The 25362-nt window shown below is 41.7% G+C and overlaps 1 protein-coding gene across 3 annotated transcripts in view; it reads right to left on the reverse strand.

Moving 5' to 3' along the window:
* LOC309560234 (uncharacterized protein) overlaps positions 1 to 25362 on the reverse strand; it is a 77408-nt gene that overhangs the window by 3985 nt on the left and 48061 nt on the right. For all 3 annotated transcript variants that reach the window (XM_082263810.1, XM_082263808.1, XM_082263809.1), the window contains exons 7-8: positions 11501 to 11680; positions 8705 to 8917 (exon numbers count right to left, since the gene is read on the reverse strand). In XM_082263810.1, coding sequence (XP_082119936.1) covers positions 8705 to 8917; positions 11501 to 11680 — 393 coding nt within the window. The remainder of the gene's footprint in view (positions 1 to 8704; positions 8918 to 11500; positions 11681 to 25362) is intronic.

The raw sequence follows: 25362 nt of genomic DNA on the forward strand, positions 1-25362 counted from the left end.
TTTCCTTTCCGCTATAAACACACATCCAATAAAAAAAAAAAAATCTAAAATTTCTTTATCAATTTAGGTCAATACATATTCTGCTATAAACAAAAAGAAGAGCAACAATTCTGAAAAAAAAAAAAAATATATATATATACATATATATATATATATATATATATATATATATATATATATATATATATATATATTTTACTTTCTGCTATATAACATTCCCAATAAAATTTTTTTTTTAAAAATCTAATTTTTTAATCATTTTAGGCCAATATGTATTCTGCTACATATTTTTGGTAAAAAAAAATCCCAATAAGCATATATTGATTGGTTTGCGCAAAATTTATCTACAAACTAGGGGAAAGATTTATGTCATGTGTAAGAAAATATTAGCAATAATTATACGTGTGTGTAGCATATACATCGTTCTAGGAGTGCATTATATACCATATTTTGGTTTTATATTTTTATACAGTAATAATCTTACTTAGATGAAGCTAAGTACTAATTCCACTTAAATTACCTCTTTTTAGAAACGTTTGTGTAGGTCTTGTTAAAGTTTTACAACCTCAATAGATCTTCCAATCCTAGACACAATGTCTGAAGTGTTTGACAAGATTTTGATAATTTAAGGATTTTCACTAGCCAGAAGTTATAGGTTATCTTTAAGAAAAAATAGTGCAATTGTATTCTATATACTGAATCTAAAGAGTAATACAATACTGCCCCCTTTGGTGACTACTACTAAATGCAGTCTCGGGATAAATCAGTAATTTCCTATATATTATATTATATTATATTATATTATATTATATTATATTATATTATATTATATTAATAATATATCCTTATTAAAGGGCATTACCAGGTTCAATCCCTGCCAAGATACATGATGGAGATATTAGATGGACATGTATGTACTATGACCATATGCACAGCTTTTTATGTTGTTTTTAGGACTATTCTTAATTGAAGAAATTATCATATAATTCTAATATCCAAAATACAGGATGATTAGTAGGGGTGTTGCCAATGACCTCACCAGTTAATGGATAACAAATCCCAACCAATGGGGATAAAGTTCCTTCTTCTGGGTTCAGATTATGGTAATTTTACTGTCCTTTTGTTCAATACAATATAAAAAGGGAACCCTGGATGAAATAGAACACACATACATTACGACAACACTCATTACACTTACAACACCCACGCTACTCAAATCCATACATATACTCATCTATACATACTCCATTTTGCTCCATCATTTATCTGAAACTTTGAAGGACACACAACGAAACTCCTCCCTAACCAGCCACCATTTTGGGAAGGCAGCCATCTTAAGGACTCTGGTAACGACCATTTTAAGCTAGCAGCCATTTTAAATGTGGTAAATATACCTTGCTGTTTATCGGATTATTATTTAATATTGTTTATTTCCTTCCTTATATGTTTTATATTTCATATTTAAGGGTAATGAGATTACAATCCCAGCCGTATGAACCATATTAGATTTTTCTCTAAAAACTGATTTTTGTTTTTAGTAATATCAAGTTCAGCGCAATAGTAGCCTATTAGTCTCCCGTTTTGCATAGCCTATTCTAACTCCAACTGCAGCGGAGTGACTATTGGCTGCGCAATTCGCAGACAATTGTGGTCTGATTATATAGAATACTCATCTATGGTTTCTACTATACCTGGGGAAAACGTAATCTTGCTTTATTTTTACCTTCATCATTGAGCTACATATCACATTGCATTTATTGTTTTATGCTTGTATTTTATGTAAGGTTATCTCTTTACACATATCACATTGGATATCGTGAACTAAGCGTGTCTGTTCACATACCGAGATCATTATTTTGCTTCTCAAATATGCATGGACCACATATACGAGAGATTTTTTTCTCATGTATTTTTATCGATATTTTTATTAGTGTTTTTCACCCATATGTGCTTCATGGAAAATGTACTTTTGAGACATACACACGGCAATTTATGCAGGAATAAATTTTTCCTCTTTTTTTCATTTTCCACATCATTATATTGTTTCACATATGATTGTTGGGCAGAAAATACAGATAGGAGTTGCTTTCACGTCACTCCCTTTCTGAAATACATTTTATTCATTCATTTACACATATTTTTTTAAATATCGGTCAAATTGATTTTTTAGAAATCAAGATTTTTTTTTGTGACACTTTACATATAACAAAAAATTATTTCAACAATATACACTTTTACTTTTTATCTTTTTATGATAATAATCACTATTTTCATTTCAAAGTCACTTTTACAAAGCTTTCCACACATATTATTTTTATCTATATTAGATATACATATATCAGACATGATATATGATAAAATGCATCACTAATATTGAATATGTTGTCCATTTTGGATTGTTTTTCATTCTTGATTGTTTTTCACTTCAACACTCTATCACTAGAATACTTATTTTACTTATATACGTATGAAAATGTAAAATGTTTTTTGCACAAGTGTGTTCAAGTTTGTATTTGCTGGGGTCATTCTGCCTGTGCAATCCGGCCATGGATTCCCAACAGCTGACCGATGGGAGGAACAACTAGTTTGATGACTCTAATTGTTGCCAGCTGCATGTATGGGGAGTATATATGGCCGGTACACATCCAGAATGAATTTGGTGATGAATAAGCGACATATCCAGTCGTGAAACGCGTCCATCGATTGTCCTGCAATCACAGTGTGTACCTGTACCTGCCATTTGATTGATGTGGAATAAAGATACTCCTTTCCTTGAAAATTCATCAGAAGTGCGGTCATTCTTTTTTGTCTGAAGCTATCCTGGATTGCGGATCCGACCGGCACCTGATCCTAGCCTCACCTGGAGCGGTCTACCCTGTTTGGACTTTGCCTATCTCTTTATGTTACCTCAAGTCTAATCATTTATTGTGAATACATGTCTGGTGAATAAATATACTTATATATTCCCTACTGTAGACTGTATTCACTAAGATTGGTATATGCTATTAAAAAGAAATTAATCGATTAAAAAGAATTTGTTACATATTGATTTGTGGAAATAAGTTGAGATTCTCCTACCTTACAGATCTTGGCTTATTTACATAAATGCAGACGCTGTTATATCAGAGCAGTATAAATATTCTGACAGTACACACCCCTTGTGCTACGGCCTTACATTCCTTCTTGCACAGGTTTACCGCCTCCTCTTATGGACTGAAATGGTTTACTCTGATTTCACCGCACACTATGAGCTTTTCACAGTATGAATGAGAAGCTGCAGATGGAGCCCGCCTCATTTCCTGGTTGGAGAGCATTCAGCATCATCTAGCCCTTTCCTTCCCAGCCTGACTTGTCCCTTTACATCCCTTTCACTCACTGGATTTCAGTTCTTTCATCATTGAGGCTCAGCATCACAAGTGGGCGTCACCTAGTGTGCGTGGTATGCAAATGAGGTCTGCCTAGGAACGTCCACTACTCCAAACTGGCACCCAACCATTGAGGAATTTGGATATTTTTCACTCCTCCCAAGATCATCAAGGGCTCCTTTAGGAGTACTAAAACAGGGTGCTATGATATCGTCAGGATGCATGCTGCCGGCCCTTCCCACCAGCCATTTCATAGAGGAGCACAGAGACCTAGTGATGATGTCACCAAATCTAAAATTATGTAATGAAAAAGGAAAGCTTTAATTTCATAAGTTAATTAGCATGTTATTGAGCGGGGGATGGAGGAACAAGGGAAGTAAAAAAAAGATTAAGAAAAGCAGATTAGACAGCAGCTTTAAGTGGAGCTTTACTTCCCCCAGCTGTATTTTTTTACCCCCCACCCTCTTCTCTTTGCATTACTTGCCAAGTCTGGGAGACCAAGAAAATAGACCATTTGCACTCAATTCACAAAACTTTAAACACAAGGATACAGCTCTTTAATTTAGTCATGTAACTGTCATTTTCAAATCTCATTGCGTTCAGCTGGAAACAAGTGTCACTTTTTTTTTTTTTTTTCCTTTAATTACGTTTCCTTCTTCTGGTGCGTTAGCTTTGTGAATTGAGCCTCTTGAATCAGTTTTGTAAAATTAACCTCATAGAAAAGTCTGTAAAAGGCAGAATGATGGGTTATATAATTGTGGGATGTCGTTCTGGCAGAGTGACAACAGAGCGGGCCTTCGTTCATCACCACTGCAACGGGCACAATACGGCTACTGAACCATGCAAAATTCTCTCAGAAGGCAGCCGCCTGTGAAAAGCCTTCACAGACTCGCAGCTGCCCTGCGCTTCCGGCGGTACGAACGCCCAGCGACACGCACGCACCACTCTCATCAACATTTCTACGGATTAAAGTCAACCTGTTGCTAGGACAGAGGCAGAGGTTTCTAACTAGAATCCAGGCAGCTTGTGAGTCAATATTTAAAATGATGCGACTTAAAGAAACCAGCTAAATCCACTATTGGAATTCGTGAGGCTCCATTCACAAAACAAACACCAGGATAAGGATCTTTTTATAGCCATGTGACTGAGGATAAGGATCTTTTTTTTAGCCATGTGACTGAGGATAAGGATCTTTTTATAGCCATGCGACTGTCATTTATAGATCTCATTCATCTGAAAATAACGGTCATCTTGAAAATAAAGATCTTTATTCAGGTCTGTTAGCTTTGTGAACTGACCCTATAAAGCAGGGGTGGGCAACCTCAGCATTCTACCTGTGGTGAAACTACAAATCCCATCATGCCTCTGCCTCTGGGAGTCATGCCTGTGGCTGTCAGAGTCTTGCAATGACTCATGGGACTTGTAGTTCCACAGAAGCTGGAGTGCCAAGGTTGCCTACCAGCTAAAGAGTAAACGAGAGCCCTTTTACTTGCCGAAGGATTATTTTCATTGTCCATTCAATTCTTAAGATTCAGGCTGCCCGTAGATAGTTTCAATTTTGGCCAATTCCTGCTAAACTGAACTAAATCCAAGCGGGGAAGGGGGGCTGGGCTGCAAGGCTCTGCATGATTTAGGAGTCAACTGAGCCAGGTGGAACAGTCCCAGCTCTTGGTAACCTGAGTCAACTGAAAACTAGCAGCACATCTTCAGGAGGCATGCTAGCTGAACCCGGAACAGCCAACACCCTCTTGATGACATCATACCAAAAACATAGCAGAGCGGAACTGAGTGCCGCCAGAAGAGAAGAGGATCTTAACTGGACAACGCTGGATCTGCTGGGTGGACTAGTATCTAAAATATGCAAAATGTGGAATAGAGTTCCTTAAGAGCTGGTTCTGTCCAGCTCAGTAGATTGTTTTAAGAAAGTTCTGGATTTTTTCTTAAATGTACATAATATAAGTGGGTACTAATATTTATAGGTAACGTTGATCCAGGGAATATGTGATTGACTCTCGGAGGGTTAGAAAGGAATTATGCTCCCCTGCTGGAGCAAACTGGATCATGCTTTATTGGGGTTTTCTTGCATTCCTCTGGATCAACTGCGGGTATAGGATTGTGTATATGGAGGTTTTCTGTTTGTGTGCGTTTGTTTATGTTGGTTGAACTGGATGGACCTGTGTCTTTTTTCAACCAGATAGCTCTGTATCATTCAGATAAGCAGGGGTTTGAACAAAATAAAAAAAAAAAAAAAAAAAATGGGAAGGGATGAAAATGTGCTTTAAACAAGTAATGCACGCAATTTTAATTAAATGTGGAACTTGGGGTACCTTGCTATAGAGGAGTGTAACAGAAACTATGTCCGCCACTAATTTTATGTGTATTTCTATCTTTGGAATACTAAGGGGCTCCTATTTTTTTTATATTATTATTATTATTATTATTATTATACAGGATTTATACAGTGCCAATAGTTTGCGCAGCACTTTACAATATCCAGGGAGAAAAAACACCAACAATACAATTCAATACAAAAGGGTTAGAAGGGCCCTGCTCCTGCGAGCTTACAATCTAGGATGGAGGGGCTGGTGAAACAAAATTTAGTAACTGTGAAGGATGAACTGATGAGGGAAGAAAAGGATTCGGTTGTTAGGTGGAGGCAGGATAGGCCTCCTTGAAGAGAGGAGTTTTTAGGGATCGCCTAAAAGTGGACAGATTAGGGTAGTGAGTTCCAGAGAATAGGAGAGGCTCTGAAGAAGTCCCGGAGACGAGCATGGGAGGAGGAGACAAGGGAGCTAGAGAGCAGGATGTTTTGGGCAGAGCAGAGAGGTCGGTTTGGGTGATATTTTGAGAGATGATTGGTGATGGAGCTCAGGGCTGAATTGTAAATTGCTTTGTATGCTATTTTTAGGGTTTCGAATTTTGTTAGTTGGGCAATGGGAAGCCAGTGGAGTGATGGACAGAGAGGAGTGGCGAACACTGAACGGTTGGTAAGGTGGATGAGTCTGGCAGCAGCATTCATGATAGACTGAAGAGAAGATAGCTTGTGAAGAAGTAGCCCAATGAGGAGGGAGTTACAATAGTCAAGGCGAGAGATAACAAGGGAGTGAATAAGTTGCTTAGTGGTGTCAATGGTTAGAAAGGGGCGTGTTTTAGAGATGTTTCAGAGGAAGTCTGCAAGATTTGGACAGCGATTGGATTTGGGGCTGAAAGGACAGGTCAGAGTCCAGGATTACACCTAGTACCCTAGCATGAGGGGAGGGACTGATGGTTGTATTATTGACCTTGATGGAGAAGTCAGGGGGCACGGGCTGGAGGAAAAACTATGAACTCAGTTTTAGAAAGATTAAGTTTGAGGAAATAGTGTGACATCCATGCTGCTGATTTGTCAGTTGGTAAATTAGTAATGTGAGAGGAGATTGAAGGAGTGAGGTGAGGAATAGAGAGAAAGATATGTGTGTCGTCAGCATAGAGATGGTACTGGAAGCCATGGGAGTTTATTAACTGAGCAAGGGAGGAGGTGTAGATAGAGTAGAGAAAGGGTCCAAGGACAGAACCTTGGAGGTACCCCTACAAAAAGAGGAAGTGGAGAAGAGGAAACAGTTCTAGGTAACACTGAAGGAACGCTATATTATATATATATATATATATATATATATATATATATATATATATATACACACACACATACATACATACATCTATATACACACACACACACAGTGCCTTGCGAAAGTATTCGGCCCCCTTGAACTTTGCGACCTTTTGCCACATTTCAGGCTTCAAACATAAAGATATAAAACTGTAATTTTTTGTGAAGAATCAACAAGTGGGACACAATCATGAAGTGGAACGAAATTTATTGGATATTTCAAACTTTTTTAACAAATAAAAACTGAAAAATTGGGCGTGCAAAATTATTCAGCCCCCTTAAGTTAATACTTTGTAGTGCCACCTTTTGCTGCAATTACAGCTGTAAGTCGCTTGGGGCATGTCTCTATCAGTTTTGCACATCGAGAGACTGAAATTTTTGCCCATTCCTCCTTGTAAAACAGCTTGAGCTCAGTGAGGTTTGATGGAGAGCGTTCGTGAACAGCAGTTTTCAGTTCTTTCCACAGATTCTCGATTGGATTCAGGTCTGGACTTTGACTTGGCCATTCTAACACCTGGATATGTTTATTTGTGAACCATTCCCTTGTAGATTTTGCTTTATGTTTTGGATCATTGTCTTGTTGGAAGACAAATCTCCGTCCCAGTCTCAGGTCTTTTGCAGACTCCATCAGGTTTTCTTCCAGAATGGTCCTGTATTTGGCTCCATCCATCTTCCCATTAATTTTAACCATCTTCCCTGTCCCTGCTGAAGAAAAGCAGGCCCAAACCATGATGCTGCCACCACCATGTTTGACAGTGGGGATGGTGTGTTCAGGGTGATGAGCTGTGTTGCTTTTACGCAAACATAACGTTTTGCATTGTTGCCAAAAAGTTTGATTTTGGTTTCATCTGACCAGAGCACCTTCTTCCACATGTTTGGTGTGTCTCCCAGGTGGATTGTGGCAAACTTTAAACGACACTTTTTATGGATATCTTTAAGAAATGGCTTTCTTCTTGCCACTCTTCCATAAAGGCCAGATTTGTGCAGTATACGACTGATTGTTGTCCTATGGACAGAGTCTCCCACCTCAGCTGTAGATCTCTGCAGTTCATCCAGAGTGATCATGGGCCTCTTGGCTGCATCTCTGATCAGTCTTCTCCTTGTATGAGCTGAAAGTTTAGAGGGACGGCCAGGTCTTCGTAGATTTGCAGTGGTCTGATACTCCTTCCATTTCATTATTAATCGCTTGCACAGTGCTCCTTGGGATGTTTAAAGCTTGGGAAATCTTTTTGTATCCAAATCCGGCTTTAAACTTCTCCACAACAGTATCTCGGACCTGCCTGGTGTGTTTCTTGTTCTTCATGATGCTCTCTGCGCTTATATACACACACATGTTTATGTATGTGTTGTTGTATATATGTGCTGAAAAAAGGTCCCGTTTCCAATGCTGTAAGACATGCTTTGCAATTCTCCATGCAAGTAAAGCAGCTATATGTATTCAAGAAGCCTCCAGCGCATAATTTCAATACTTTGCCAACATATACTCCAAAAAGACTTGTGGTATACCTTGCGGAATGTTTCACACCTCATTTACCTTAGGTCTGTTTCTTGTAACAGTAACAGACCCCAGCAGACCTGATTGCATTACTTACACAAAATAAGCCATGTATGGGCAGCTCAGCTGGTTTTATCGTTATTCTTGACAGAAGATCAAGAATGGATTATTTTAAGCCTTACACACCATACTGACCTGGAGCAGCGTCTGGCACTCATTCAGAGCGTTCAGTAGATCCTGGATGTCTCGCTGGTGCTGGACGCTCTGCTTCTGGCTCTCCGTGTGGGCCTGAGACAGGAGATGACCCTTCTCTTGTAGCTGGGCTAGTAGAGGGTTGGGAGCAGAGAGACCGGGAAGAGAGCCACGAAGATCATCCAGTCCTTGAGACAGCAGGGAGTCCGCCAGAGCCTGTGATGGAGATAAGAGACAACATGGACACCAAGCAAGGAAAAGGAAACCTGTAGGGATGCATTAGGGAAGTTTTCAGTGCTTCTCAAAATGCTAGTTACCTGGCTGTCACGCTGAAATGGGAGTGTGTGGCCCCTGAAACATGTTGGCTCTCTCATTGATTGTTCATTTAAACACTCTTGACTTCTTCGCCATAAGTGTGGCACCCTTACTGCTTTCTACATACCTTGACACGCTGATCTACTGGTTTTGATACTTTCTATATCATAGAAACGGAACAAATTTGCAGATCAGAAGTTATGACTTCTGATCTGAGTCACTGTGTAGTTTTGAAGTGAATGTCAGGCAAACACATGGGCGTCCGCAGGTAGGGGCAAGGGGGGGCTAATGCCCCCCCCTTGAAATCTCAACTTCCCCTTTCAGGTAGTTGTTAAGCCACTTTATATCATCCTGTCTGGTCTGTAATTAATAATACTGTGTGCCTTTGTATGTGTCACTGACACAGGAGCAGACAGGCAGGGATAGAGGAGGGAGAGAGGACAGAGGGAGGACAGGAGGGCTGCAGATGACGGAGGCACATCAACTGATCACAGTGTCAGGGCTCAGCAGCCATGGTATAGTGTGGTCAGTTTACAGAGGGGAGGACTTAGCCAGGCAGGATCAGCCAGGTTATAAAAATGGGGATATTGCTGCGCTAAAATGTAAAGATAAAAACATACATGAATAAAAAGTCAACAGACCATATGAAAGCAGCCAGCACCTGATCTAGAATCAGAAATACCAGATCTAAATAGCAATATAGAATGGGATTGGTGCAGCGCTAACACAATTGAATCCACAGTCCATACAAATGTTCAAATGGATCAAATACAAAAGTGCAGTAAACAAAAGTTCATCAGAGAGTGCTCCAATAAAGAAGGGAAACTGTCCACCACTTCAAACTTGGAAAAAGCCCCGAGTGCAGGAACCGCCACCAAGATAATAAATGGCCTCTTACCAAATTGCAATGACCCCCATTACAAGGATCAAAGACAGCCTGTGTGATCAAATCAGTGCCCAGATCGACATGTATCGATTCCCAGTGTTCCCTCAGCAGCTCCGACCGGAACAAGTGAACATAAGGAAAAGAGGGACAACTCCAATAGTGAAGTACGTTCACAGGTTTATTCAGTAAAAGCAGAGTGGCAACTCACGTTTGCATGAAGAAATCACAGCATGTCTCGGAGCTATACTCTCAGACCCTTTGTTTCCAACCAATAAAATGGCCGCCGTGTCTCCTTGCTGGCCTCAGCACGACGAGCCTGCGGTTCACTTGTTCCGGTCGGAGCTGCTGAGGGAACACTGGGAATCGATACATGTCGATCTGGGCACTGATTTGATCACACAGGCTGTCTTTGATCCTTGTAATGGGGGTCATTGCAATTTGGTAAGAGGCCATTTATTATCTTGGTGGCGGTTCCTGCACTCGGATCAGCCAGGTATTTTAGGTGATAGAAGGGGCCAAATTACACAGTAAAGCACTGTGCTGTATAACACGCTTTAAGGCTTCTTTCACACGGTCCGCCTCCGCAGGCGGATCCGTGTTGCTCAGCGGGGATCGATCCGCGATCCCCGCTGAGCCGGGCGGTTGACAGCTCCGTCTCCGCTTGCAGAGCGGAGAGGGAGGTGTCTCAGCACCCGCTGCCCTCTATGGGGGATCGGAGGAGAGCGGACCGCTTGTCCGCTCTCATCAGATCCGCTCCGCTCCGATTACTGAACGGATGGAAAAATAGGGTTTCCATCCGTCCAGATTTCAGCACAGGATCGGATGCGGATGGCAGCGGGTGTCAGCGGAGGTGACCTCCGCTGACACCCGCTGCCCCATAGAGCTGCATGGAGGATCCGATCAGATCCGCCTAAAAAACTGACAGGCGGATCTGATCGGACCGCCCGTGTGAAAGAGCCCTTAGGGAACAGGATCCATTTTTTGTTTTTAGGTTAACAAATGCTTTAAAAATAAATGCTGCTGTTTGCTTTTTAAAAATAAATACTCAAAATAAGTATAGTGATTAAGCCCCTTCCCTTCATGACATTGCTGAAAAGTGGCATAGCATGGGTGACCTTAAAATGATGCCCCCCCCCCCCCCCTGAAAAAAGTTCTGCGGACGCCCATGGCCAAACAGCTAGCATTTTCAAAAGTCAGTAGGAGCGCTTTCCTATTTTTCTTTGTACAGGTTCACTTTAGGTGATGATATGTATAGTTCCCATAGCCTATTTCTTGTTGCCAGTGCTTGAAAGGGAGAAATGAATTAGCTACTACTATCAAACAAAATCACTTTCTAGAGTACAGCGAATGATTCACAGCTGTCTCTGACCCATAGGAGCTTACAATCTATTTTCCCGGTACATTCAAGACACAACCCAGGACCCAATTGGTTAGAATCAGTTCACCTACCAGAGTAACCAAAGAAACACTAGGAGGACATACAGATTCCATGTGGTTAGTGTTTCTACTGGGGATTGAAATCTTGACCCCAGACCTGCAAGGCTGCAGAGCTAACTACAGAGTCACCAAGAAGCTCACGTCCTGCTCAATCTTCTCACCTCCACATCCTGGTTGCTGCTTTTTAGTGCTCCTTGTACTGCTGTGATCAGGGTGTCTTTCTCTCGCAGAGCAGCCAGGCGTAGGGCGTCCTGGGATGCAGCTGAGCGGATGGCAGAGTCCAGTGCCACCTCAAGATGCTGGATGGTGAAGTCCTTTTCCCCCAAGAGGTCACGCAGAGCCTTGAGGAAGGAGAACAGCCATTACTGTAAGCACAGATTAAGATCTGGTCCAAACAACACTGTGTGGCTATGTTCTAAATACCATAGAGATAAACCTGAACTGGAGAACATTTTGTTTGATTAAAGCACTTTGTATCGAACAATTGCCATTTTTTATCACATAATAATGTGTTCATCTTTTTTGCCTCTCAGTGCTGCTGATCCCCCTCCACTTCCTGTCTACATGCTTCTCATCATTGCTCTGGACCAGATTGCTACAAACATGGACAATACCTGTGCAATGTGAGTCTCCACCAAGGGTACATGTGACAGAATGACAAATGTCATCAAGAACAGTAGGTGCCTTAACGAGGACAAGGACCTTTGTGGCAGGACCGCAAGATATTATTTTAATAAATGCAGCAGGTCTAAAATATGAAAACTTAAAGTATAACTAAAGGCAACTTTTTTTTTAGTTTTGGATAGAGTGGAGAGGGATTAAAACCCCTTTTGACGAGACCCTTGCTCGTTCTGTCCGCTCTCCCGACACTCCTCTGTTTCTAGTCAGTCAGCTTGCAGATCACAACATCTGATGGTTCGGTCAACCAAGGATCCGGGATCCGAACTACAGCTATGTGCCGTCCGGAATCCATTAGAACAAACACCAAGCAAGCTGTATGTAAGTTCAAACAGGAAGACAATTTATTGGAAGAACACAGCACACTTTTATACAGAATTTGGAACATCCTGCCCCCAACAACCGCCCCCCCATTGGTCAATTGTAAAGTACCTGCAGTTCCCATTCAGGTCCTCTCCAGACATGCAAATGAGGGCTCGAAAATGAGTCAGTAGTGATTGGTCAGATAGCTTGACCAGGAGGACTGCCATGCAAATGAGGACTTGATAATGAGTCAACAGGGATTGGTCAGATAGCTTCGACCAATGCAAGGAGACAGAAGCCCCAGGGGGCAATCAATGTACAAAATAGTCAGACACAGAACAATGGTTCCCTAACGAGCCCTCAATACACATTACTCTGAGTGTCAATACATCCCTTAGCAGACGACAGGTGAGATCATTAGCACACCTGACAATAGATGAATGGAGAGCCACCTTAGACAGTCCGTCTCCTCAGAACTTCCTGGGATGACCATATTAGGAATGCACTTCCTGCTCAGAGACCTCATGGCAAAGGGAACAATTGACCTTGCTGACAAATATGAAGCAATTCAACCCATCACCCATCTGTCCTTAAATTCCAGTGATGGTGAACACCATCACACCCCTGTCAGTTTTTATTGCTGTCTGTAGGGAGAGCCACCCTTAAATTTTGGGTTGTCCCCAGAAAAGCCCCCTTTTTTTTTTTTTTTCAGTGGATGGGTTGAAGCGAGAGCTACCGGAGAGCGCTAGACACCTGCAAGTAGTAAAGAGTTTTAAATACTTGGGAATAATTAGAACAGTTAACCCTAAGCAATATGTATTGAAAAATTTAGAGCCCTTAATAAAATCATTTAGAATAAAGCGTGGGACATGGTGCCGCCTTCCCCTATCAGTAGTGGGTCGTTGCAGCCTGATGAAAATCATATGTCTGCCTCAATTGTTATACATCTTGCAAAACTCTCCAATATGGATTCCTGTAGTGTGGTAATGAAATTGGTGGGTCTTTTTAGGAAATCGATTTGGAGGAAGGATTTGGAGGATTACTACAGTTGCCGAGAGACGGGGGGTTTGGCCATTCCCCATCCATGGAGCGATTTCTTGGCAGCCCAGCTAAAACAAATAGGGGGCTGCGAAGTGGGCAACAATACCACCCGCTATAGCTCATGAGCCTTGTTGGCCTATACCCCACACAGTGTTGATTGACAAAACTGTTGTGGAAGGTATGGAATATGACAAAAATCAATATTTCAGTACTCAGGACTTACAGAATATACACCTATTTTGGATAACAAAAACTTAACTGAGCTTATGGGACTGGAGAATTTTAGGAACTGGGAACAAAAGGGTGTGTAAGATTATCGCAAATATATAAAAGCAGGGATACTGAGGACATTTCAGGAGCTGAAAGAGGAATTTTGGCTCTTGAATAGAGATTTTTACATGTATCTACAATTGAGGCATGCGCTGGCCACACAAATTAAAGGAAAGGATTAGAATGAAGTGAAATCCCTTTGTTGAAAAATTTGATAGAGGCTACATCTTTAAAAGGGGTTGATTTCAAAACTATATAAAAATATACAGGTGAAGGTACTGGATAAAGATTCTCAACTGGCTAGCAGAGTAAAATGGGAGGAGGACGTGGGGAAATTAACAGATCTACAATGGGATGGCATAGTAACCCCAATAGGTACACTATCCCTCTCAGCAGCCCTAAAGCTCACACAGTTCTATATACTTCATAGTACATATTATACGCCAAAAAATATGGTTTTCGTTTAGGGGGGCGATCGGATGCATCTTGCCCTAGATGTAAAGCGGCAGTTGGGGATCGGATTCACATGCTATGAAGGTGCCCCAAGCTACACAGATACTGGAAGGAGGTGCTGGATAGAATAAACTCAGTATTTGAAATAAATTTACGATTAGATCCAGTACTATGTGTATTGGGGTACATGGAGCAGAGAGTGGGTTATGGGGCCAAGCGAACAGCAGTTTTAAGATGTTTATATCAAGCTAGAAAAGCCATTACAGGGAAATGGACAAAATGGGAACCACCATATATTACAGATTGGCTGCGAAAGGTTAAAGAGGTTGTAAACCCACTTCACAAACTTTTACCTATAGGTAAGCCTATATTAAGGCTTACCTATAGGTGCTATAAATATCTCCTAAACATGCACTGTTTAGGAGATATTTAGAGTGAATACTGCCGATGACGTCATCGGCGCATGCGCTCTGAAGGAACGGCCACCCGTGCCGTTCCTTCAAAGTCCTATGCCGTGAACGGCGGCTCCCGCGCGCACGCGCGGGAGTGATGTAATCGCGCCTCCGGCCAATCAGATGGCCGGAGGACGCGAACCCGGAAGCAGGAGGGGGCTTCGTTTTAAGGTAAGTACTTCATAATGAGCTAGTATGCAATGCATAGTAGCTCATTATGCCTTTCTCTTTACAGGGCTTTTTTTTTCTCGTTTTTTTTAAGTGACTTTACTTCCTCTTTAAAGTGGAGTTCCACCCATTTTTGGAACTTTAGATCTTTGTAATCCCCTTTAAAATGGCTTTTACCAATGGAAAGTTTTTTTTTTTTTTTTTTGCTAGTAAATACCTTAATTTTGGCTTTATTCCTCCTCTCCTCACTTCCTGGTCCGATCGGCGATGACGTCATTCGGCGATCCGCAGTGTCTGCTGGGATGTATTCTACTTGCAGTAGCTGTATCTGTACTGAGCCGTGCCTGCCCCGCCTCCGCCCCGCCTCCTCTCATTGAATTGCATTGTATGAATGTATTAAGGCTGTTCTCTGCCCAGCCTCCGCCCCGCCTCCTCTCATTGAGTTGTATTGAGAGGAGGCGGGGCGGAGGCTGGGCAGAGAACAGCCTTAATACATTCATACAATGCAATTCAATGAGAGGAGGCGGGGCGGAGGCTGGGCAGAGAACGGCCTTAATACATTCATACAATGCAATTCAATGAGAGGAGGCGGGGCGGAGGCGGGGCAGGCACGGCTCAGTACAGATACAGCTACTGCAAGTAGAATACATCCCAGCAGACACTGCGGATCGCCGAATGACGTCATCGCCGATCGGACCAGGAAGTGAGGAGAGGAGGAATAAAGCCAAAATTAAGGTATTTACTAGCAAAAAAAAAAAAAAAAAAAGTTTCCATTGGTAAAAGCCATTTTAAAGGGGATTACAAAGATCTATGTATTCCAACCTATTAAAAATGGGTGGAACTCCGCTTTAATAATATAATAATTAGAGAAAAACTGGCTTATATAAGAAGAGGAGGTACAAAAAGACTTGAAAAAATATGGAAAGCATGATTAGAAACTCCTGGTCTGGCACCCGAGATAGCAAATATTTAAAATGTTTGGTTGAGTAATATAATTTCAAGTGGGATATGGGGAGGGCGGGAGAAGATGGGGGGGTGTTGGGTGGAGGGGGGCTTAAAAGAAACTATTGAATGTTGGTTACTACTTTTGTATCTGATTTTATTGTCTATTGAAGGAAATCAATGAAAATATAAGAAAGAAATAAAAAAAACATGCTGCAGGAAATCTTTTACGTAATATCTAGTGGTAGTTGGTCACATTCAGTTGGACTTGTCCAGTAAGGTTGAAGATGTTTTATAGCTTCTCCAAGCCATCTCTTCGGTTCTAATAAGTGATAGGAAGATATCCAGAATTTATATCACACAGGTAGCATAGTATATTCCAATCACCATGAAATAGGTCAGTGCAGATATTATTGTCAAAGAATAGGATAGGAGGTTTGAAGCTGTAAAAATACAATGCTCTAGTTACATAATCCGGGGAGTTTCTACAATATTCACACCACCCATCCTATTCTTGGAGAATCAACATCTGCACTGACATATTTCATGGTGACTGGATTAGGGTGACTATGCTACATGTGTGGATACAAATGTTGGGGTATCTTCCCATCACTGCATGACTGGTGCGCAGTCATGTTAGAACAGGAAGGGGCCGTCCCCAAACTGTTTCCACAAAGTTGGGAGCATGAAATTGTCCAAAATGTCTTGGTATGCTGACACCTTAAGAGTTCCCTTCACTTTAACTAAGGGGTCAAGCCCAAACCCCTGAAAAACAACCCCCCACCATAATCTCTCTCCACCAAATTACTTGGACCAGAGCACAAAGCAAGGTCCATAAAGACACGGATGAGCGAGTTTGGGGTGGAGACTGTACGACTTCAACTTTGGGATGCATTAGAGCGCAGACTGTGAGCCAGTCCTTCTCGTCCAAAATCACTGCCTGACCTCACAAATGCACTTCTGGAAGAATGGTCAAACATTCCCATAGACACACTCTTAAACCTTGTGGACAGCCTTCCCAGAAGAGTTGAAGCTGGTATAGCCAAAAAGGTTGGGCCAACTCAATATTGAATCCTACAGACTAAGACTGGGATGCCATTAAATTTCATGTGCGTGTAAAGGCAGGTGTCCCAATACTTTTGACAATATAGTGTTTTATTTATATATATATATATATATATATATATATATATATATATATATATATATATATATATATATATATATATCACACACATATACATACATACACACATTCTTATTAATCAAACATTTTAAAATGTATTAAAACATGGACGGTGTCAGTAGGGAAGAAATTGGTGTCAGTAGCTTTTTATTTGTCTTATTGTTTTTTTATATAATTTTTTACAATATTTTTAAAATATTTTTTACATTTTTTGGAGGAGTCCCATTGGGGGACTTTGGTGAAATATCAGGGGTCTATACAAACCCCTGAAGTCTTACTTTTGAGACAGAGAAAGGGACTGAGGTCAGAGATTCACCAGTCCCTCTCTCTGCAGCCTCAGCTGCACTGGACAGTGAAGGAATGGGAATTGCTCTACGCTGAGCGGCTTCCTGTTCATTCACAAATTGAAGCATAGTAAACACAGTTACCTATGGTTCAGTTATGAATGAGCACAGAAGTGATCAATGCCAATCATGCACTGTGTTCATTCAGCAAAGGAAGGGGCCAGTAAATTACATATTTTCTGGCCCCTTCCCCTGCTCTCCATTTTGAAACAGCTCTCAAAGCAGCCGGTTTTGGGGAGAAGAGGAGGGAAGCTTTTATTGCTATGGGGGCCCAGGCATTAGGGGGAATCTGTGCTGCACAGGGTGATTAGGGTGTGCCCAGGCATACCCAGCACATCTCGTGTGCACACCTCTGAAGACATGGCTTGGAAAAACTAAGAATGTCTTCAATATTACAGAACAAGTCTAGTTGGATGTGACCAAACACCACTGGCTAGCCACGACCTTGATACATAAAAACCTGCACAGATATCTACAAGTGATAGTGGATGCTTCAGTAATTAAAAGCTCAACTTATGCCCTCAGACTAGCCCTAAGCCGCCCGATCCTTCACCCCAGTGTCACTCTGGTCGGTTTAATCAGGGGATTGGGTCATTTATCCTGATCTGATCACGGATATAGAAATACGGGACAACTTAGGAAACAGTGACCATAGGTCAATAAGTTTCAGTATTAATTACAGTAATAGGAAGCTGAGGGGTAATATAAGGACACTGAATTTCAAAAGAGCCAATTTCCCAAAGCTGCGCTCGCTGCTAGAAAATATCAATTGGGATAGAACCCTGGAAACAAAGAACACGGAGGAAAAATGGGAGTGCTTCAAGAGCATACTAAACAGGGGGATTGGCCAGTGCATTCCAAAGGGAAATAAATTTAAAAGAGCAAAAATAAACCCTGGATGGCTAAACTCCAACATAAAAATGTATATTAGTGCTAAAGAAAAGGCCTTCAAAAAATACAAGACTGAGGGGTCATTGGCAGCATTTAAGCATTACAAAGAGTGTAATAAGAAATGTAAAGATGAAATCAGGGCGGCTAAAATAGAACACGAGAGACATATAGCGGAGGAGAGTAAAAAGAACCCTAAGAAGTTCTTTAAGTATATAAACAGTAAGAAAGCGAGGCCAGAACACATTGGCCCCGTAAAAGATGATAAGGGAAATATGGCCACTGAGGACAGAGAAAAGGCGGAAGTGTTAAATAATTTCTTCTCTTCAGTCTTCACAAAAGAATCGGGGGGCTACACAAACCCAGCTTGTAAGGCCAATAATACACCTCAGAAAGTGCCGCCATGGTTAACAGAAGATAGACTTAGAGCTAAACTAGAGAAACAACATAAATAAATCCCCGGGACCGGATGGCTTGCACCCGAGGGTTCTTAACGAGCTCAGCCAGGTGATTGCCAGACCATTATTCTTGATCTTTAAGGATAGTTTACAGACGGGTATGGTGCCAGCTGATTGGAAAAAAGCCAACGTGGTACCAATATTTAAGAAGGGGCCGAGATATATCCCGGGTAACTATAGGCCGGTCAGCCTAACATCAGTAGTCTGCAAAATTTTGGAGGGGATGTTAAGGGACCACATACAAGACTTTAGTAATGAAACTGGTATTATAAGTAGTAATCAGCATGGATTCATGAAAAATCGTTCTTGCCAAACCAATCTATTAACCTTCTACGATGAAGTGAGCAGCCACCTAGATAAAGGTAAGCCTGTGGATGTGGTGTATCTGGACTTTGCAAAGGCCTTTGACACCGTTCCCCACAAACGATTACTGTACAAACTAAGGAAGGTAGGTATGGACCATAAGGTGAGTACCTGGATAGAGAACTGGCTCCAGGGGAGAGTACAGAGGGTGGTGATTAATGGGGAGTACTCGGATTGGGCGGGTGTGGAAAGTGGGGTCCCCCAGGGTTCTGTCCTGGGACCAATCCTGTTTAATTTATTCATAAATGATCTAGAGGAGGGGATATCTAGTACAATCTCAGTATTTGCAGATGATACTAAATTAGGCATGCCAATATCTTCTATGCAGGATGTGGAAACCTTGCAAGCAGACCTGAACAAAATAATGGGGTGGGCAACTACATGGCAGATGAGGTTTAATGTTGAAAAATGTAAAGTAATGCACCTGGGTGCCAGAAACCAGAAAGCAAGCTACTCACTAGGGGGGGAACCTCTGGGTGAGTCTAGGATGGAAAAGGACTTGGGGGTACTGGTAGACAACAAGCTTGGCAGTGGCATGCAATGCCAAGCCGCTGCAAGCAAAGCCAACAGAATACTGGGATGTATAAAAAAGGGGATTCACTCCAGAAATAAAGAGATTATTCTCCCACTCTACAAGACTCTGGTCCGGCCACATCTGGAGTATGCTGTCCAGTTCTGGGCACCGGTCCTCAGGAAGGATGTGCTGGAACTGGAGAAAGTCCAGAGAAGGGCAACAAAAATAATTAGGGGAATGGAGGACATCAGCTATGAGGAAAGACTACAAGCACTGAACCTTTTCTCTCTGGAGAAAAGACGATTGAGGGGGGATATGATATCAATGTACAAATACTGTACTGGTGACCCGAGCATAAGGAACAAACTATTCAGAGAAAGGAGGTACAATAAGACACGTGGCCACTCACTAAAACTAGAGGAAAGGCGGTTTAACCTTAAAGTGCGTAAGGGGTTCTTCACTGTAAGAGCAGTAAGGATGTGGAATTCTCTTCCACAAGCAGTCGTATCAGCAGGGAGCATCGATAGTTTCAAAAAACTAGTAGATGGACACCTTAAAGACCACAACATACAGGGGTATACAATGTACGATTAAAAGCAAACACACACATGCATTCATAGGTTGAACTGGATGCATAGGTTGAACTGGATGGACTGATGTCTTTTTTCAACCTTACTAACTATGTAACTATTTATAGCTACCTTTACCTACCGCAGTCAAGAATATGTACACATTAGAAACAATCAAAGTTTATACATTTTTATTTGTGACAGATACTTTAAGGGTTAAATAAAAAAAAAATAAAAAAAAAAAACTTTGGTCATGTATGGAAAGACATCTGCAGTTTTAAAAGTCTAAGAAAACTGATCACACAGAGAAAAGCTTTGGTAAATGCTATTAGGGCCCAGCATGTTGTACGCCTGTCCATCTGGTGTTTGCTAAAAATACATTTAATCTCAAGTATAATGCAAAATGTGCATACAGAGTACGGTTCATATTAGCGATCGACCGATATCGTTTTTTTTGTTGCCGATACCGATATAGAAACATAGAAACATAGAATGTGTCGGCAGATAAGAACCATTTGGCCCATCTAGTCTGCCCAATATATCTGAATCCTCTGAATAATCCCTGGCCCTATCTTATATGAAGGATAGCCTTATGCCTATCCCATGCATGCTTAAACTCCTTCACTGTATTTGCAGCTACCACTTCTGCAGGAAGGTTATTCCATGCATCCACTACTCTCTCAGTAAAGTAATACTTCCTCATATTACTTTTAAACCTTTGCCCCTCTAATTTAAAACTGTGTCCTCTTGTGGTAGTTTTTCTTCTTTTAAATATGCTCTCCTCCTTTACCGAGTTGATTCCCTTTATGTATTTAAAAGTTTCTATCATATCCCCTCTGTCTCTTCTTTCTTCCAAGCTATACATGTTAAGGTCCTTTAACCTTTCCTGGTAAGTTTTTTCCTGCAATCCATGTACTAGTTTAGTAGCTCTTCTCTGAACTCTCTCTAGAGTATCTATATCCTTCTGGAGATATGGCCTCCAGTACTGCGCACAATACTCCAAGTGAGGTCTCACCAGTGTTCTGTACAGCGGCATAAGCACTTCTCTCTTTCTACTGCTTATACCTCTCCCTATACATCCAAGCATTCTGCTGGCATTTCGTGCTGCTCTAATACATTGTCTTCCCACCTTTATGTCTTCTGAAATAATTACTCCTAAATCCCTTTCCTCAGATACTGAGGTCAGGACTGTGTCAAATATTCTATATTCTGCCCTTGGGTTTTTACGTCCCAGGTGCATTATCTTGCACTTATCCACATTAAATTTCAGTTGCCAGAGTTCTGACCATTCTTCTAGTTTTCCTAAATCCTTTTCCATTTGGCGTTTCCCTCCAGGAACATCAACCCTGTTACATATCTTTGTGTCATCAGCAAAAAGACAAACCTTACCATCGAGGCCTTTTGCAATATCACTTATGAAGATATTAAACAAAATTGGTCCCAGTACAGATCCCTGAGGTACCCCACTGGTAACATGACCTTGTTCTGAATGTTCTCCATTGACTACAACCCTCTGTTGTCTGTCACTCAGCCACTGCCTAATCCACTCAACAATATGGGAGTCCATGCTCAATGACTGCAGTTTATTGATAAGTCTTCTATGTGGGACAGTGTCAAAAGCCTTACTAAAATCTAGATATGCAATGTCTACTGCACCTCCACCGTCTATTATTTTAGTCACCGAGTCAAAAAAATCTATAAGATTTGTTTGACATGATCTCCCTGAAGTAAACCCATGTTGTTTTTCATCTTGCAGTCCATGGGATTTAAGATGTTCCACAATCCTATCCTTTAATAGGGTTTCCATTAATTTGCCTATTATTGATGTCAGACTCACTGGTCTATAGTTGCTCGATTCCTCCCTACTACCTTTCTTGTGAATGGGCACGACATTTGCCAATTTCCAATCTTCCGGGACGACTCCTGTTACTAATGATTGGTTAAATAAATCTGTTAATGGTTTTGCCAGCTCACCACTAAGCTCTTTTAATAATTTTGGGTGTATCTCATCAGGACCCTGTGACTTATTTGTCTTCACTTTAGACAGCAATCTTAGAACGTCTTCCTCTGTAAAGACACATGCATCAAACGATTCATTAGTCATCCTTTCAAGTGGAGTTCCTTCTCCTTCTTTTTCTTCTGTAAAAACTGAACAGAAGTATTCATTAAGGCAGTCGGCTAGCCCTTTATTCTCTTCTACATACCTTCCGTCCTTTGTTTTTAATTTAGTTATTCCTTGTTTTAATTTCCTTTTTTCATTTATATATCTGAAGAATGTCTTATCCCCCTTTTTCATAGACTGAGCTAGTTTTTCTTCTGCCTGCGCTTTAGAAGTTCTTATAACTTGCTTGGCCTCTTTCTGCCTAATCTTGTAGATTTCCTTATCTTCATTGCTCTGGGTTTTTTTATAATTACAAAATGCTAGCTTTTTATTTTTAATGATTTGGGCCACTTCTGCTGAGTACCACAGTGGTCTCTTCCTTTTTTTGCTTTTACTGACAAGTCTAATGCAATTTTCTGTTGCCTTCAATAATGCACCTTTTAAGTAGTCCCATTTCTCCTGGACTCCATGTAATCCGTACCAGTCTGATAAGGACTCATTTATGACTAATTTCATTTTTGAAAAGTCTGTTTTTCTAAAATCTAAAACTTTTGTTTTTGTGTGGTGTGACTCTTTCACAGTTCTTATATTAAACCACACTGACTGGTGATCACTGGATCCCAAGGTTTTGCCTACAATGACATCATATACCGAATCCCCATTTGTGAATACCAGATCCAAAATGGCCTCCCTCCGGGTTGGCTCCTCAACCACTTGTTGCAGAGACAACCCCAGTAGGGAATTTAGAATATCTGTACTCCTGGTAGAACTTGCTATTTTGGTTTTCCAGTTTATATCTGGAAGATTGAAATCTCCCATAATGATAACTTCTCCTTTCATTGTCATTTTAGCTATTTCTTCAACTAGTAGATCATCTAGTTCTTTAACTTGACCAGGTGGTCTATATATCACACCTACACGAGTTACTGCATGATTAGCAAACTGCAACGTAACCCAAACTGACTCTATGTTGGCTTCACCAACTTGTATTAGGTTAGATTTAATGCTATCTTTCACATACAGGGCCACTCCTCCTCCTTTCTTGCCTTCTCTGTCTCTTCTGTATAAAGAGTACCCTGGTATGGTTATGTCCCAGTCATTTCTTTCATTAAACCATGTCTCCGTAACAGCCACTAAATCTACATTCTCAGATGCCATAATTGACCCAAGTTCATTGATTTTTTTACCTAAACTGCGAGCATTTGTAGACAGGACTCTGAGCTTATCATTTCTTAACCTCTGTGCTTCTGACCTGTTCTGGCATTGTTTCGGGGGGCAATTGGACTCTTGTAATTCCACTCTTTTGCCCCCCCTTCCTAGTTTAAATACTCTTTCGCAAATTCTTGGAGTTGTTCACTAAGTACATTTGTTCCTTTGAGAGAAAGATGCAAACCATCTTTTTTGTACAGTTCCTGTCTATTCCAAGTAGAGCTATCATGAGAAACAAAGCCAAATCCTTGCTCTTGACACCATTTACTAAGCCATATGTTGAACTCCTTTATGCGCCTCTGCCTATCATTCTGAACATTATGCACAGGCAGAACTTCAGAAAATGAAATGGTGGATGCAAAATCCTGTACGTCATTTCCAAGTGTGATAAAAGATTTTTTCACCTCTGACACTTCATTGCAAGCCAGGTCATTTGTCCCTAGATGGACAAGAACATCCACGTCCCCTTCCTGCTTTGCTTGCTTAACAATATTAATAATACGTCTTCTATCTCGTCTAGCAGTAGCACCAGGGAGACATCTCACAAGACCATTTTCTTTAAGCTCCACACTTCTTATGATTGAATCACCCAGCAACAGCTGCTTCCTTTGAGACTTCACTTTATCTTTTTTGTCCTTGGCTGCAGTCTTGCATACATTAGACATAGGAGTCGATGGTTTCTCACCCTCTGTGCTTGAGTCCATATCCATGTTGTCCTTACATTCTGAGAGTGCTGCAAATGAATTTTGGAGAACCACCGACTGTGGGACATGTCTTCTATCCACCCCTCTAAGTCTTCCTGAACCTACAGTAACCCATCTGCCATTTCTGGGGGTCCTCTGTGGCATTGAATATCGGTATCGGCCGAAATGGGCTGATACTTTTGTACATTTCATTTTTATCACTTGACAGGTACTCTTTTGAAGGGATCTGGGGTTTAAAAGACCCCAAACCCCTCCTCTGCACTTAAAAGCATTCAAAACGCCAAGCTTGGCTGTTTTGAATGCTGTAATTTTTTTTAAACTGGCGCCGAGTACCTGGAAGTGATGTCATTATGGCACCACTAGAAGCCGAACTGCTGTGTATGTCTCTCCATAGGACTCACCAAGGCGGCAGCATTGAGAGCCCCCGCAGATGCCCCATAGATCTTGGTGGCCTTGTTCATCAGATAGGGCGCCCTCTCCTGCAGGCAGCTGGACACCCCAACATTAAAAGACCGGACACAGTGACAGCCAAGTACAGCCCCGGAGGCATTACATCGAGGTAGCAGGAAATCAGAGCTCCGAAAAGTGCCTCCTGCCCTGCGCGTTAGGATCCCCTGAGTGATGTCACCCAGCGCTGGTCTGAAAGGAGAGAATTAGTTTTTACATGGAGACCTGATCATAGCTGAATGCGGCTTTGATTGGGTCTTCGGCTGGTTGTCCGGGTCTCCTGGTGGGACAGGAGACCCGGGCGAGCCGCGGAAGGTGGCGGAAACGTCCCCTCCCGCTCCTCGTAATGACAACCGAGCGGCTTCTCAGCCGGATCGGTTGTCATTACAAGACAGCCAACCGTCGGCTATGGACGCCGGTACCCGGGTGATGCCTCTAGCTGCAGGCATCACTCCAGTACAAGCAGTTTCCCGAAATATCGGCAATATCGGTAACCTTTGGGGCCGATTCTGATATATCGGGGAAAGTGCATATTAGCCCTCGATATATGGGCTTTGCCGATAATCGGTCGATCCCTAGTTCACATTGCACCGATATGTTTGTTTTTACACCCAGTCTATTACAGTGTGCACGTGTCTTCCTGCTTACAGAGTGTGCGTTTACAGAGATGGGGGATGGATCTGGTGAAATAAGTGACCAATCTGACCTGAGGTCCTAAACGAAATACTTTTGTGGCTTTCCCTTAAAGCCAAACTCTGGGCAACTAAAAAAAATGATCCCTTGCAGAGGGGCTGTGTCCACCCTGCGAGGGTAATCGCTCATTTTATCTAGGGCAGGAGGAGAAATAATCTTACTGGATCCCCCCAGCAGATGGGGCCTTGGCAGTGGACTGTCCTTTGAGGGTCATCATGTCCAATGCAGGGCTATGGATCC

Source organism: Pelophylax lessonae (assembly GCF_965119305.1).
Source record: "Pelophylax lessonae genome assembly, chromosome: 7".
Taxonomy (NCBI): Eukaryota; Metazoa; Chordata; class Amphibia; order Anura; family Ranidae; genus Pelophylax; species Pelophylax lessonae.